At 51.5% G+C, this 16,693-nt stretch overlaps 1 protein-coding gene across 2 annotated transcripts in view; it reads right to left on the bottom strand.

Moving 5' to 3' along the window:
- The window catches only part of TMEM132B (transmembrane protein 132B), a 256,479-nt gene extending 240,392 nt beyond the window's left edge, over positions 1-16,087 (bottom strand). The window contains exon 1 of one of the 2 annotated variants that reach the window (XM_064466383.1): positions 15,689-16,087. In XM_064466383.1, the coding sequence (XP_064322453.1) occupies positions 15,689-15,773 (85 nt within the window). In that variant the 5' untranslated portion in view covers positions 15,774-16,087. The remainder of the gene's footprint in view (positions 1-15,688) is intronic. The other variant, XM_064466384.1, reaches the window with a different exon arrangement.
- Between the last annotated feature and the right edge of the window lie 606 nt (positions 16,088-16,693).

Genomic DNA, 16,693 nt, shown 5'->3' with positions numbered 1-16,693 from the left:
TTGGGATGGGGAGGGGAGCCAGCTCAATCCCCCCGTGCACCCGTTGCAGACCCAGCCCAGCTCACAGCACCGCACCATTGGGCTGCTAGGGGAGGAGAGATGTAAAATACAGCAGTTCACCCTTACATCCACTGCCCTAAACTCGAGGAAAGAAAAGAAAAAGAAATCCTGGCAAAGCACCAGTGGACACCTCCCTCTGTTCACCAACCCCCAGGGGCAGCTGGAAGAGGAACATGGAGCCATGAACTCCAGCCCAGCAGGTCTCAGCAGCTGCTCACACCCGTTTTAGAAAGTGCTTGAGCAATTTAAATCACATGGCAAATTAAAATTACTTTTTTCCATTCATTCTGTATTTTGACAAATTCTTTAGCTCTAAGCTGTGCAAAGCAGTTCTACCAGTGGACCATGGTGGCATGGCCCTGCTGCATCCCCACTGCTCAGCTCCTGCCATGGGAGCTGCTTTCTAAAGCAGTAAAATGATTTATCCAGTTTTCCTTCCCACAGACTCAACCTGCTCAGCCTCCTTGTAAACTTTGTCAAGTTTTGCCTCAGACTGGCAGCAAAAACACTCACCAATGCAAAATACAAAGCAACCGAAAAGACCAGATCATCTATTTGAAGGGTGTTAGGAATTTTATTTTTTTTTGTAAGGACCACGAGCAATTATTTTCAAGCACAGAGATCTTAACCATTCATTTATACCGAGAATAAAAGTGGAAGAAGGGGAAATGATTGCTTTTTCATTATTTGTCACACTGCCAGTACTGAAATGAAGTTAGAAGACTGCCAGAAGATCTCCTTTGATGCAAATAAGTATCGTTTGTGTAAACAATTCAAATCTACAAGGAGAAAACCCAAAATCCCAGTCAAATCTTTCCACCATGATTCTAAAGATAAATATATAAACAACAAAAGAAATGGTCTTCCTCTACATATAAGACTTTGCCATTCAAGCTAGGCAGAAAAGCTTCTTTAAAAAAGATGCTGTCGGCAGGGATCCAGAACTGGACCAGAAAAAGCCAAGCATGAAGATTCACAGAAGATTCAGCCCAACGTCATCACTCACAGTGAGTTAGAGACATTTTTAAAAAAAAAAAATATATATGTATATAAAAGATTCTACATCAGGAACCAATTTACTTTTGCTGCTCCACAGAGCAATCATGCCCCAGGACCTGCAGCTAAATGGCTGGAGCTCACGTAACTGGAACAGCAAAGGAAGCAGCAGAGAACTTTAATGGCTTATGAAATTCAATTGAAATTGATGGTCGGAAAAGTGAAACATTTAACACCCTACCAATTTAACATCAGCGCACGCATGTGCACGTACGCACAGACACGTACACAGACCAAAAAAGGTGGGAGCTCATTTTCCGCTCACTTACATGTCCACGACCTTCACAGCGCTCTAGGGAAGGAGACGGCACCCTCATACAGTAACTTAAACAATATATAAATATTTTAACACCTTCAGACCTTTTTCCGCTGGAACCTTTAATATAAAATCCATCTTTTGTGAAAATAGCGAAACATTATTACGACCTGCCCTGTCCACTTCTCTGAAAGATGAGAAGCCACATTCTGCATTTCATCTTCAGCTGGAGCAGGAACTCATAAACCGTCCCTGCTATTTGAGAAGACTTTGACTAAACTGCTTGCAGCTGATGTACTTTTCCAACACGGATCTCTTTTGTTATGAAGCCTGTCTCTGATGAACAATAGAAAAATATTGTTGACAGGGGTGTACTTTTCCGTCAGCTCAAAAATATCATTTTGCAGAATATTTTCACAGCTCAGCAGAAGGTGGAAAGAAAGACAATATTATGACTACATAAGAAAGAAAAAAATAATTCATTATAATCAGCTTATAGTAGTTTTCTCATTGGTTTTGGCTTGCTCAAATGAGGTTCTTTACTAATTAGAGCCCCAATCTGACTTAGAAAGCCTTCAGGCAAAACTCGCGTTAATCAAAGATTAACCTGGGTAAAACACTCAGAATTTGGCCAAAGCACTTTAGAACGATGCTTATAATCACAAGGCATCAACAAGAACCACCGGTAACCTTCACATTATTACTTTTAAGTATCCCCAGGTGGACGGTCAGTTGGGTACTTCGGGATGCATCACCCCGACACAGATGCAAGGAAGCAATTGTCAGGTCCTGGCAAGCATCAGCCCTATTGCGCAACTCGAGCCATACGGACACTGCTGACTTCCAGAAGGAGCAGAACACCAGTCACCACCGCACCAGAGCATCCACCGCGCCGCAACTGTCGTGCCCCGGGAACAGGCGGGGTACAGCGTTCATGCGGGCATTTCACCCAACCGCAGCGTAATTGAGCTCGCTCCTGTGTGCTGTACCAGTTGATTCATGGGGAGGCTTTGATGTGCAAATTAATCATTATAACTTTTAATTGAGCTAATATAAGCATCATATGCTGCTAATTACACAATGCAGGGGGAAAAAAATATTGCAAATGAATTTAACTGCTTAATCTCATCAGGATGGCAAGTCGTGTTTTAATTACAAATTGTTGTGTAGCAGCAAAGCATCTGCTGCAACTTGGCGACTCTGGTCCCAAAGCAAAGCCCCTCTGCATCTCACTCGCATGCTCAGCATCCAGCTCCAAACACCACGGCCCCAGCCCGCCCCAACGCTCAGCCAAGCCCGTGGCACGGACCCAGGTGGCCGTGGCCGTGGCTGGGGACAGCAGGGGCACCCCTTCGGGGGCAGTGGGAACGTGCCCCCTGCACCTGGCTTGCAGATATGCCCACCCTGAACACCCCTCCCAGCGACTTCTTGCAATGAGGGCTCCTTCAGGACACCTTCGAGCTTGCCACATTCAAACCCCACTGTTGGTAACCCCTCTTTTAATCTGAATGACCATTTCAACACACAGAGGCACAAATCTTTACAATCTCCCTCCAACTCTATGCTTGTCAATTCACATGAGCAAGAATCAAGCAGCACCTTTGGAGCCTGTTTCCTCTAAGTCCTTACAATTAAGGGGAAAGGAAAAAATAGGAAATGCATGAAAAAATCAAATGAGATTACAAAAAAAAGCCCACCACTCCCAGACTTTGCCGTCTGAGGTAGTGCCTGGAGCAAGATTTCTACAACCAAATTAAAATCCCTAAATATTGTGGGTTTTGATGGAGACATGGATATAGGCAAGCAGCTATAGCATGGCAATGCACCTGCATAATGCATCACCTTGAGAATCTACTGCCATGAGATAAGTGACGACCGCAACGTTCACTGTCCGACCGTACCGGTGGTGAAGAAAAAGATCCACCTGCCAATAACTCTGCTGGTAATAAACTACAGAGTTTCAGGGAGGAAAGAGCACCTCTGAAACGTTATGGCAGATACATGGTATCTAAAAAGCAAAGGCAATCTATTTTTCCTTATGTTATTTTTTAATTTTATACATCTTCTATTTATCAAAAGGAGGAAAAAAAAAAAGCCCCACAGACCCTGAGCACATTAATGTGCTTTAGATTTTGCCTGTTATCCATATTACAGCAAAAACCTGCAGTATTTTTGGGTTGGTTTTTTTTTTTTTTTAAACACCAGGAGGCTGATTACTGTGAAATGATCTTAGGTTTCTCCCACTAAGTGGACAGATGGATGGCTACTTTTGCACTTTTTTTGCAGCTCTGAATTCAGTTGCTGGCGGGAGTCTCCGTTCCAGCGCTCCCCAGCATCGCTCCCCTCCTTACGCTCGCCACCTCACCTCCCAGCCTGAGGCTGGGGTACGGAAGAGGCTCTCCGCACAGCGCAGGGACGTGGACGCGCCCGCCGAGCCGAAGGGCGCGCCCGACCGCGTCAGCGCCACACGAGCCCCAGCCTCGCTCGTGCCCACGCTGGGGGAGGAGGAACAGGCATACCGGAGCCCCACACCTGGATTTTCGTGCCAGGGGAGATGGCGGTGATGCTATGGAGAGGAACGCCCCCAGCGCTCGCCAGACTGGAGATGAGATCTCTCCAGCATCCCAGCAAACAAGCTGGAATTTAAAGGGTTCTACAAGGTGATAAGGAAGCAAAAAGCATTGCCAGACAAAACCAGCCTCCTTAACTATTTTTTGAAAGAGAAATTTTACAAGGTGAAAACTGGAACAGTCACTGCCAAACGTCATCCCTGCTACCCTGACGAACTCGGCGGGCCCACTCGCAGTGGTAAGCGACTCACGAACGGTCGTGAACGTTCTGGGTCTCCAGCCAGCAGCCATTGCATTCGCAACCCATCATTCTCGCAGGCAAAACACAGCTGGTCAGGAGAAGAACTTGGAAGAAACTCCTTGGCATGCAGGGAAGGGAACTGCTCTTTCAGAAGATGCTTTTTAGGAACCGGTGCTCTGAGCGGACGCTGCCCGCTGTCGGGCATTGCCCCGCTGCAGCCCAGGGACTGCAGTCCCTTTAAGATGAGGATGACAGACAGAAGGAGGAAACGCTCAGTTTGATCCGAGGAAGGGGAAAAAAAAAAAAAAAACCACACCATGAAAAGCAAACTCCCAGCCCCAGGAATGACTAAGCAGAGAGCCAGGCATGGCAGGCACTGGGCTGGCAAAGGCAGCCACACAGCACATGTTCCCAGATCCGTGCTGGCTCTGAAGGTATGCCGTATAGAAAAGCCATTTCTGGGGGAAAAACAAAACAAAACAACAAACCAACCTGAAAATAAGGACCCAGTTTGTTAGCAAGCCACACAAACTGCCTATGAGTGCTGTTTATAAGCATCCCCATCCATCCATACCTCCAGCTGATACACAGACAGCAATATATGGGTCAATAATCGTTTATCTAAAGATATGTGTCAACCCATCTCTCCTCCGCTCTCAGACAAACCTTTTACAATAGCCACTTACTTTAACCCTGAATTATCTGCCTCTGCTCATCTTCAGGGAGAAGCAGCACAGCAGAGAAAGAAGCAGGCAATTCCCTGTGATCTGAAAGCTCGCTTTCTAAATCAAATCAATTTTTCTAACGTAATTTGCCTAATCTAAATCACTGACCCATGCATTTTCTCACAATCCTTTGACAAGAGCTGCACCAATTGAAGCAAAGCTAAAACACTTCAACCAGACCAATTCATAGAAGTCTTTAGAGGAATTCTTTAATCGCTGTAATTAATTCTTTAAGTACCACAGTGGGATGCTCTGAATTCAAACCCAGTCCAAGGAGTAATGATTATACTAATGGGAGAAGCTGTGCAGTAAATAAATGCAAGTGCCCTGCTGAAAGAGATGGTTTTCAATAGGAGACTGCCATTCAGGGAGATAACTGTTTTTTGGAGATAACAACTTCGATGATGAAGTCTCACAGACCGGAGTCCGATATGACAGTTCCCAGACCCACACACCTAACTGGGCTGAGCATTTTGACGGATACCCATTAGGGCTGGGGCTGCTCCTGCTCTCAGCTCTTCACTCACGATGGCCACAGTCCCACCATGATTGCTGCCTCCGACACGGGTCCACGTAGCTAGCCGAAACAGCAGCGACATGGAGTTGATTCAGCCCAGCTGTCTGCAGACTCCCTCCCCATTGAACCTTCTGCTGGAGCTGAGCGTCGGCCACGCATCAGGAGCAGCCGGGAGAGCTGCAATTAATCAGTGGCTTTTTAAGTGCATCAGACCACAGGGAGGCAGGAGGGCTGACCAAAGTAAACTGCTTGTGTTGGATGGGCCTCACTGCTGGGGTGCACAGAGCCTTGCAGGGACTCTGCACCTTGCAGGCAAGGCCTTTGCACAGGGCATTCGGCCAGGGGACACCGGGAGCCCAGCTGCTGATTTACACTTGGACTTGACCGTGAAAGGCACCACTGGCCATGGGATGGCTAGCGGGGACTGCCCTGTGGCAAGCAAGAAGGCATGGGGACAGAGACCCTAGGGGAGTTTGGGAAACCACCTAGAAGTTTGCTGGTTAGCATAAGAACCAAAGCAATGACTTCTCTTTGACTTTCCCTTTTTGTTAATTGGCTAAATGCAATAAAGCCTTCTAATGCACTTAATGTGTTGGGCTGCAATATGCTCAGAGAAAGGGAGGAAGATATTTTAACTCTGGATTAGCAGGATGCATTGATAAGCAATAGCTGAAGCTGTACTGAGGAGCTGACACTCAAAGCCCCACATCCCCCGGGGCTTACACTAGACATCAGTAATCTCATTATGACCCTAATGGTGTTGCAAATATGGACGATTTTGTGGTGAAATAAGGTGTATGACATGGATGTTTGGGTTTTAAAAAGGCACACCTGAAGAACAGCTCCTCAGCGCAGCCACTGAAAAGATGCCCCCAGTCCCCGTGGGCTGCCCAGCTCCATCACACCAGGGAGATGATGGGTGGGCACCACTGGCTGGGCTCTGCTCTGTAGGACAGGCTTTGATGTCAGCAATTAAGAACCATAGAATCATTAAGGTTGGATAAGACCTCTAGGATCATCAAGTCCAACTGTCAACCCATCACCACCATGCCTCCTAAACCATGGCCCCAAGTGCCACGTCTACACGTTTTTTGAACACCCCCAGGGATGGTGACTCCACCACCTCTCTGGGCAGCCAGTGCCTGCCAGTGCCTGACCGCTCTTGCAGGGAAGACTTTTTCCTAATATCCAATCTAACCACCTCCTGATGCAGCTTGAGACCATTTCTTCTCGTCCTATCGCTTGTGACTTGGGAGAAGAGGCCAACACCCACCTCCCTGCAACCTCCTTTCAGGCAGCTGCAGAGAGCGAGAAGGGCTCCCCTCAGCCCCCTCTTCTCCAGGCTAAACAACCCCAGCTCCCTCAGCCGCTCCCCATCAGACCTGCTCTCCAGACCCTGCCCCAGCCCCGCTGCCCTTCTCTGGACACGCTCCAGCCCCTCAAGGGCCTTCTTGTCCCGAGGGGCCCAAAACTGAACCCAGGATTCAAGGTGGGGCCTCACCAGGGCCGAGCACAGGGGCCCCATCCCTGCCCTGCCCCTGCTGGAACATTAACTCCATTTCTTAATTTCCGCTTAAGACTTCCCATAACAGTTTTAATAGTGCTGGTGCAAATAAAACTCGGCAAAAGACAGAAGTGTTAGTTCAGCTCTGTCCTTCCCACCCCGCCAAAACTGTCGGTGCTCAGCCCTGCAATGTCAGTGCTGGAGCAGTCTGAGAGCACCCTGACACCCATCCACACGCCCCAGCAGCACCCAGAATGGGGGTTGGAGATGTTGAGCAGCTCAGCCACCAGAACAATTCAGGGCTGAGACAGGAGGAGGAGATGACACTCAAGCAGTGCTTATGGCACCGTGGCCAACAGACTGGCCATGCCACCTCAGCAGCCTCCCGTCCAAGGGGGGCCTCACTCCTCACAGAGCAGCAGCAAAGAAACCTCAGCTGTCTTCAAAAAGTAACCTCAGAGCCCAGCTTCACCCAAGACCTCTGCTCTCCCTGACAGCAGAGCTTTAGGCATGGACTGCTGCCCTGGGGCCCATCTTGATCACAATGGGAGAGCACAAACCATGTCTTTGATGGTGACCACTCTTCTCTAAAGCCCTTTGTGATCTATAGATGGAAGAATGAGGAATGATTAGTATTTGAAAAGAAAAAAAAAGCCTCAACTGCAATAAAATTCATGCTATCTTCTGTTTTTCTCTTGCTTGTTTCTCTTTTTTAATGGAGTTGAGCCCTTTTTGCACCAATACCCATGCTAATGACTTTCAGTGGGCTACTCCTAGGCGAAAGACAAGAAATGAGTAACGGAGCTGCATTTAAAAAAAAAAAAAAAAAAGAGGAGGAAACCTATGTGTATTAATCCTCATAGCTGTCAGAGATGAGGATTTAATAAAGTTAGTAACTAAGCTACTCCATTATTTCCAAACACCTTGGAAGAGACTGTCTTAGTAGGAGATGAATTAGATAGTGCGACCGTAACTGCCTTCTGAGTATCTTCTGAGCGTAATCTATGGCTCATCACCACATGCGTTTCAAGTCCTTGCCCTTTATTCTCCAAATAACCTCCAACTGTAAATGTATTTACATGCCAGGCTCAGCTCCTTCTTTCAGAGCATTTCCCACTCGCTGTTTAACCATTTGTCCCTGTTTTGCAGATTTGCCTGGGTTCGGTTTCGGATGGGTGATAAGGATGGGCAGTTGTGGATTCAGGTCATCCAATAAACGATGGAACAAAGCGAGAAGAAAAAACGTAGGCGGAATACAGGAGAGGTCTAATAGGCTGTGAAACGCTCTGCCAAAGGAAGCGGCAGAAGTCCTGCTGCCTGCATCACTGAAAACCAGCCACGCTCAGGAACAGACTGTACTCAACAGGCGTCGGAGACGGGAAAGGCAGCTTATTCGCCAACTTTTCCAGCTCTAATTCCCATGATCTGGGGATGGCTGAGGCACGCTGGCCTTCAAGCCTTCCCTGACAGAGCTCCACTGCTTCCAGAGAGCTTTTACCATCCTCTCTAGATGCCTCTGTTGCAACATTTCAAAGCCTGTTTCATTGCATGGGTCTACACTCCGAAAGACAATCAGACTTTGTGTTTATCAGTCCTCTACCTCCGGCTCTGTAAGTGCCTTTCAAAACCACCAGTGACTTTTCAGACTGCCATAGCCCCGCGGAGTCAGGGACAGAGGAACCAAGGGCTGTTGCCTCTCACCACACCAGGTGCTCATACCGGCCAGGGACTTGCCCTACGCACACATCCAGACCAGCTCCTTCCAGAACTCACCTCAGACTTGCTCCTTCTTCAACCAAAAATCTGGGTACCAAAGACAGTCACCAGCTACCAACTATTTGCCAAGTTTCTAATTACTGCTCGTTGTATAGAAACCTGCTCCATCTGCTCCAGTGCTCCCTTTTAGGGTGCACGGGCTGTCTTTTTTTGGTGCTAGTTTCATCCTTTTATTTGAGCTGCAGCATAAACGTTTGTTTCAAGAGCTGCAGCATCCATTAAGCAGCCCTCCTTCCCCATCATGGCAAAGGTCTTGCTGCTAAGAATAAGCTGTGGCTAATTGACAACAAATCCTAAACTGAGATATAAAACAGTTGCGTCTGCCACTCACGCAAACAGCTGGCTTCAGCATCCCAGCTGTTAAATAATGTAAAATGGTTCATTTTTCTGACTCCGGGAAGATCCTTTATGAAAGGAATGAAAGTCTCCAGTGCTACTGAGCCATGCCCTGATCATTCCTGCATCTTAAAAATCTAACATTGCTCATAAAATTCGTAAGTAACATAAACCCTGTTCCTTCCACTACTCTCCCCATCAGAAAAAACTGGATTTAAATCACCTGCTGGCAGGTTTATTACAGGACCCACAAGCAGATAAGGTCCTGTGCACCAGCCCTCTGCACTTAACGGAAAATAAATCTCTGCTTTGCCATCTGTTTTTGAGATGTTGCCATACGAGCAAAACAAAAAACCCCAAAGATATCTAAACCTCTCCTTTAATCTTCTGAAGGATTTCCTGGGTAATGAGGATATTTCCCCCCTCTCTAGCAGAAATGAGGTCTCTCCCCAGGCCGATTCTCCCTGGAGCTCCCCCACAGGTGACCAAACTCTCCAATGTTGTGTACTTAGTGCACGTGTTACCCCTGGGCAGATAAATGGGCTCAGGATAGGGACAGCCGCTTGGCCAGAGACACCATCTCCCACACCACCCATGGGCTGGTCCCAGTGGGAACACTCTTTGGAGCCTCCCAAGCCCCTTGGCTTGGCTAGAATAAGGATTTTGGCCCCTGCTTCTCCATTTAGCCTGAGTTTGAACGGCATCAGTAGGGTTTTTCCAGCATTTCTTTCCATTAAAGGCAACTCTGTGGCTATCACTGATGTCAAGCTAGAGCTGCCTAAGATGGGTGGTTTTGCACCACCCTCTCCCCATAACCATACCTCTGGTCCCTGCACAGTCTTTAATCCCAGGGCAGCACGATGCCCTGGGACAGGAGGTCATGGCCATGCAACAGCAGAGCCCCGAGCACCCTCTCCCCAGGATTTAGCACCTTTGTCCCTAGAAGCCCATCCTTCTGCCATTGCAGGTCTCCTCCTCCACCATGGGGGAGGCGATGGGGCAGAGTGGCTCTCCAGGGCCAGTTGGTGCAGGCACAGTGAGATGAGCAGAGCTGGTTTACACGCAGTTTCCAATTAGTCTACTCAGCAGACAGCAGCCTCGTGGAAACCCCTCTGCTCCTGCCGATCCGTCACCCCCTCAGGGCACCCCTTTGCTTCACCCCTGAGCACCACCATCACCAAAAAAAAAAAAAAAAAAAAATCAGAAAAACACAGAGTTAAAATCAGATGCTACACTTCATTTTTCTCTCCTTGCCTGAAGTTGCGAGAGACAAGATAGGACATAATCGCCACTTTTAAAATCATCTCCTATGACAGGCAAATTGATCAAGTGGGGAGGCTGGACTGCTTTTGAACCTGAACAAACTGATTTTCCATGAAAGATTGTATTTATGCTGCCTCTCAATAGCCTGCCGAAATATGCATACCTCTTGCCATTTAATCACCAAAATTTGGGAAGAAAGAGCAAGAAAGAGCATTTGGGGGGGGGGGGTGTTAGGGAAAGAAAAAAGGAAAAAAGAAAGTGTGCTCGAATCTGGAGCACATCATAAATTCATGAAGCTTTCTGAATGCTGTCAGAAACAAACACATTTATGACAAAGAAAAGCTGGAAGTGTGCTGCAAGAGGATTTTTAGATAGCATGGAAGAAACGTTAATATTTACATTGCACCTGAGACTGAAGTCCATCATGCAAGGTACTGTGCAAATACTGAAGTCCTTCCACACTGAATTTACCCACCACAGACACTCCAAGCAGCACTTGCATTACTTCCCATTGCAGCGTTCTATGTCACGGAGGGGAATGGAAATACCCAGGGAAAGCCAGACACCGAGCAATCCCCATCCAGCCCCGTACGTTAGCTGAGAGGACCTCTTTGCTTGTAATTTCTGCCTGCCCACCCTCACGTGGGAATGGCTTGCTCTGAAATGCCAGCTGGGAAACTCCCAACAGCATGAAATCAAAGCATCTTCCACGACATCTAGAGCACCACATGGTAACTCACACTCCCCAGCCTCCGTGGCACTTAATGCAAGAGGATCTGACAGCCGTAGTCGGGAAAAGCATCTCTGTTACCACCACGTGCCAGCACATCAGCTGAGCCACTGACAGGGGTAAGTGCTAAAGCTATGCCAACAAATCAAGTCACCGCTTGTCATTAACAAACATTAGTTATATTTAGGCAGGGGAAGAAGGGGAAATCAAGTTCAGTCAATTTAATTTGTTGAGCTGACAGTTTATTGCAGTGGGATGGCTTCTCATTCAGTGGGATGTTTATTAAGGCCAGAAGATTTTAGTTTTGCTTCCTTCCCACAGGACGTAGGGGATCGCCACCTCCCCTTTGCTCCCCGGTCACACCTCCGAGACACGCAGGTGGCTGCAAACCTGTCCTGAGCGAGGCATGTTGCTCAGCGAAGCCACCTCTCCATCATGGCAAAACTCATGCTTTGTATCAGCCTCAGCCACTGATCAGGAAGAGCTGCACCATGAGCTGTCGCAACCCAGTGCTACAAGCAGCGATACCCTTTGCTCCTTCCACCTTTCAGCAATGAGACCCTCCTGGGGCAGCAGCCAGCACGGCTCTCCTGAGCAGCCTGGCTTCAAAACACATTCCTGAGGAGCTACGGAGAAGGGCAGGAGGACCCCAGCTCATTATGGGGTCACCAGGGTGGAAACCTCCATCCATCCCACAGGCATAAATGGCAAAACCCTACGTAGCCCAAATCCCTGCCATGCTCTGTGGTGCACGGACTCCCCTCTCCAGGCCCTTTGAAACAAGGGAGTCCTTGCCCAGAGATGCTGTGGACACCAGAAATCTGCCTGGGCTCAAAGAGAGAACAAATCCATGACGGCAAACCTATCACAGCAGTTGAATAAATGGATGCCATCTCTGGATCAGGAATCTATCCCTGATCCAAAAATCCTGCCTGAGACACAAACGGTCTCAGTGACCCTCTGCTCTGACCTCCTACTGCTGCCCATGGGTTCGTACCTCCCTGTCCACACTAAGCTGCTTTAAACACGGAGATAAGAGGGCTTGAAGTAAAAGTCTTGGAGGGCCTATCATTCCCAGCAATAAAATACAGCAAATTAATTGCACTTTATTGATTTTTTTTTTTTAATGTAACTATTTTGGCATTCAAACCTCAAGAGACTCTATTGATCAGCCAAAGACTCAAGTGTCAGTGAATGGAGCTTTGTGGCCAAGCCTGACAAATTGAAGAAAATAATCAAAACCCAAAAACAGTGAGTGATGCGGACTTCCCTATTTCAAGTATACAGAGGAGGCTGCAGCACTGGTGACAGGATATTTTTGAAGTGAAAAATGCTGCACAGGGCAAGTCACACAGTTGCCTCCTGCACTCCCAGAGAGCCCAACGCCGATCGCAGTGGCAATGCATAAATCCAGAGCAGCTTCACTGACTTCAGAGGAGCTGCTCTAGATTTACGCTGATGGGAAGTAAAATCAGAATATCTGAAATATATTGCTCTAATGGGTGCTGGAGCAAGAGGCAGTGTAATAATTTCAGACTTCTCCCCCCACCACACTATCCCCCAAATCACATCAGCTTGGACAGTCATTGCATGAAACATTGAAATCATTTCCCCCCATTAGTGGGGAAAATAACCTACATTTCAACAGTTGGTATGATCACATTCTGCAAATCTATTGTACAGTAGATAATACAAGTCTTTCATTTTTGTTCCTGAAGAGCCTCTGCATAAAAAGTGCCTCCATATTATGTAGAGTGATACAGGGACACATAATAAAATAAGCATAATGTCTCTCCACCCACACCTCCCTGGAGCCAGAGTCTAAAAGCAATTCGCAGGTCCTTCCTCGCGCATGGATCATGACAGCCCAAGTGCATTTTACAGGGGCTGAAGCATTCGATTTTTGCAATAAGCTTTGCACTCCCCGTCCCCTGCCGTCAGCAGCCAGCCCCGCGTTCCCACGCCTGCTCCGGGGGCACGGCGCTGCCCGCACTCACCGAAGCGAGCTGGTGAGATACCATCAGGCAAGAAAACAAAATATTCGGCTAATTCATCCAGGTCATTCACAGAATACCTATTCATATAACCTCGGAGACAGCTCCGCCACCGCCAGCGAGGAAGGCGGCCAAAAACCCTGCCTAGATGCCAGCAACAAACAGGGGCCTGCTGCCAGCAAGAGACATCCTCGAGCTCGGCGTGAGCGGCCTTCGGCTGCCAAACACACACGCACACCCTCTGCTCGCAGCCGCACGCGCGCCAGCAGCCGGGCCGCCGGAGACCCGGGGACAGGAGAGTGATCTCTTAATTGGACCTTCACAAAGCTATTTAGGGGACCTGCCTGACAGGTGAATAAATGCCACACGCTTTGAAGATGCTGGAGGAACCCAGCCCGGTGCACCTCCGGTCCCCGAAAGGCCGCCCGCCTAGAGCTGGCCCCGGCAAGGGGGAAGGGAGCGAAGGCAAATAAATAGAGAAAAATGGCAAGTGCCCAACACGACCGTCTGTGTGAGCTGGGAGCTTTGCAGAGATGGCAGCACCGCGGCATGGCTAATGCAGGTGTCTCTCCCGTCTGCAACAACCCAAACCAAGATGTGGTTCATTAACCCCTGTAATCCAGAGGAGAAAGGCGACTTGGAGCACAGCGAGCCGCAGCAAGGTCGGCACAGCCCCGGAGGGAGGCGTTCCCGGGCACTGCCGCCACTCGCCTCTCTCAGAAGAGGTTTCCCCAGATCCCAAACCCCCTCTCCGCACACAGACGTTGCTGCGGTCCACACCAGGGGTGGGACAGGGCAGGGGCAGTGCTCTGCTACGAAAGCAAAGGGATGCTACAGCCTGGAGAGGAGAAAGAGATGGAGGCTGGGGACGGGTTCGTTATTCACGGCTTGAGCTGAAGGCGCACTGCGAGTTCCCAGCGTGCGTGTCGTGCAGGGAGGCATTCAGAGAGCAGGGGAGAGGGATGGGTACGGCGGTAGGTTTGCAGCCACAAACTGTTTCAAAGTGGGTTTCCATATGTTTAAGCACTCTGAGCGCTGGAAGAATTACACCCACAGCCCAATCTCACCATGGTAGCTACCCACACAGGAGGTGAGGGGAGGGGGGAATATCAGAAAAAAGATTATCATTAATGTGTCAAAGCAATATAAAAAAAAAAAAAGCAGCAAACCTGGTCCTTTGCTGCTCTTAACTCTCGTCTTGAATAAAAGGAGAGCTTCACTGAGTGCAGAGCATCGTGCTGGCAACAGAAAGCCGTGGCCCCACCGGGGCAGTACTGACCCGCAGGCAGCTCACACTCTGCGTCCCGTGCTCAGTGCCCCACTCCCCACGACCTGCACCCCCCTTTCTGTGCCCTGCACCCCAAACCTTTCTGCACCCCGCTCCCCATGTTCTGCCCAACAGGATTTCCAAGTGTGCTTACGGCTGCACACACCCCAGGGGCAAGCAGTGCTTTTTAGGGTAAGCACAGCAAGGACCCCCTTCTGTCCATCATATGTGTGTCCCCCCAAGACCGATGCCTCCTTCCTCGCAGATTATTCCTGCTGTCCCTGCAGGGACCTTTCCTGAAAGGCATTCCCTACCACAAGGCATTCCCTGTGCCCTCCCCAAGAATGACAGCCACTGCTTTTACCCCTCCCACGGATCGCTCCTTTTTCACCAAAAATCCTTGCATTTTGGCATATTCCTAAAGCCCCGGTGAAGTTTCCCCGGCAGCCCAGGCTCCACGCTACAGCCAAACGCGAGCGCTGTCCCAGGCAGCAGCAAAGGCAAACAAATCGCTGAGCAACTTCAGCACCGATGCACCTTAATTAATTTGCTTTTAACAACCCCTATTTATTAAGAACAACATCTGCCAGGGAGCTCACGCGAGCAAGCGGAGGAAAGCGTGGCAGGAGAGAAGTCCTGCAAAAGACTTTCCCAGGGGCAGCGCTTTGGCTGGCCAGCCTCGGGGTGGGCAAAGACCCGAAACTGGGACCCCAACGGCTCCTCCTCAGTTCAGCTGGGTGGGGGGGAAGAAGAAAAATAGAAGGGGAGAGGGGAAAGAGATGCTCCCAGCCGTGCTGCTGGCAGCTGGTCGCGATTAGGAAATCCCACCTCAGCTCACCTAAGGGCCCGATCCCGCCCCCCACCAGCCGATGGAAACCCACTCAGCTTAAAATGAAGCCCAAGAAAGGCGGCACAAGCATTATTTTAACGAAGAGATTTAACTCCCGCACATCTTCCCCACCCACCCGAGGCCAGCCAAGGGCTGCGAGGAGCAGGAGCCCCGTGGGAAGCCCCAAACCCCCCCAGCCTTCCCCGGCCCCCAGCGCTCCGGAAACCCAAACTTTTCCTTTTTCCCCCCAAGCCGGGAGCGGCGGGGCAGCCCCCGCGACACGCGTGGGGAGGGGAGCGGGGGGCGCACCCGGGGAGGCGGCTGTGGGCGTAGCGGGGGGGGGGGGGAGAGGACAGCTTTGTGCGCCCAGGAGAGGTGCGTGTGTGCGGGGGTCCCAGCCGAGGGGACCCCGCCGCGGCGGGAGGGCTGGGAAGGGGGAAACAGCTCCAAAGTAAAAACGGGGGGGGGGGGGATAAAATCAATAAAAAGAGTTTAAATAAAAAAACAACAGGCAAACAAATAAACAAAACGGAGAGCCCCGGGGCCGGGGGAGCTGGGGGTTACCTCGGCACAGGAGCAGCAGCGGTGCCAGGAGCAGCGCGGGGCCCCGGGAGAGCATCCTCTTTGTTCCATGCCCAGAAGTAGTCATGGTGCTGATTTATTGGGAGAGGGGCGGCTTAACGGGGCGGGGGGGGAGGTTGGGGGTGTCGCGGCGGAGCCGCTAACCACTCCCCCCGCGCCTGCCCGCTCCCCTGCGCTGCGTGGCTCCGTCCCTCTGTCCGTCCGTCCGTCCGTCCGTCTGTCCGGCGGCGGGGCCGGGCGCCCCGCGGAGGGGAGGCGGGGGGGGGCCCCGCTCCCCGCCGGCCCCGCGCTCACGGCCGCCCCCGCCGCATCACCCCCCCCCCCGGGGGGCAGCGGGCGCCGCCCCCGCCCGCCGCGGCGGCGGCAGCAGCAGCGGCGGCAGCAGCGCTCCCCCGGGGCAGCCGGGCGCTGTGCCGGGGGCTGCGGCGGCGCGGACGGACGGACAGAGGGACGGGCGGGGGCGGCGCCGCCGGGCTCACCTGCGGGGGGGGGGGGGGGGGGTCGGCGGGGCCGCCGCGAAGGTGTCCCTCTGCGCTCCCGGGGGGGGCCGCGCTGCCCCGGGCCGCCCCGCGCCCCGGACAGGCGGCTCTGGGGAGCCGGAGCGGGGCCAGCGAGATCGGGGGCCCGGGGGGGGGGGGGGGGGGCTACAAGGAGCCCCGCGTGCCCTTCTCTGCAGGACACCCCTGTGCTGGCGGCGGCCCGGAGAAGTTTGTTACCCCCGGGGGTTGGGGCAAACGCGAGGCCGGTGCGTCCCGGGACCGGGCCGGCACCCCCGGGGGGGCGGCGGGGCCGGGGGGGCTCCCGCGGCGGCCGCCGAGCGCCGGGAAGAGCGCGGCTCCCCCCTCGCGGCCGCCGCCGTCACTGCGCGGGGCCGGCTGCGATGGGGGGGGCAACCGGGGGCGCGGCGGGCTGGGCGCGGGGGGGGCGCCGGGGTGTGCAAGGGGGGCGCAGGCGTTTGCACGGGGCAGCCCAAGGGGCGTGCGGAGC

The sequence above is a fragment of the Phalacrocorax carbo genome, chromosome 15 (assembly GCF_963921805.1).
Source record: "Phalacrocorax carbo chromosome 15, bPhaCar2.1, whole genome shotgun sequence".
NCBI lineage: Eukaryota > Metazoa > Chordata > Aves > Suliformes > Phalacrocoracidae > Phalacrocorax > Phalacrocorax carbo.
Note: the sequence above shows the minus strand (reverse complement) of the source record. Positions and strands in the feature narration are given on the sequence as shown.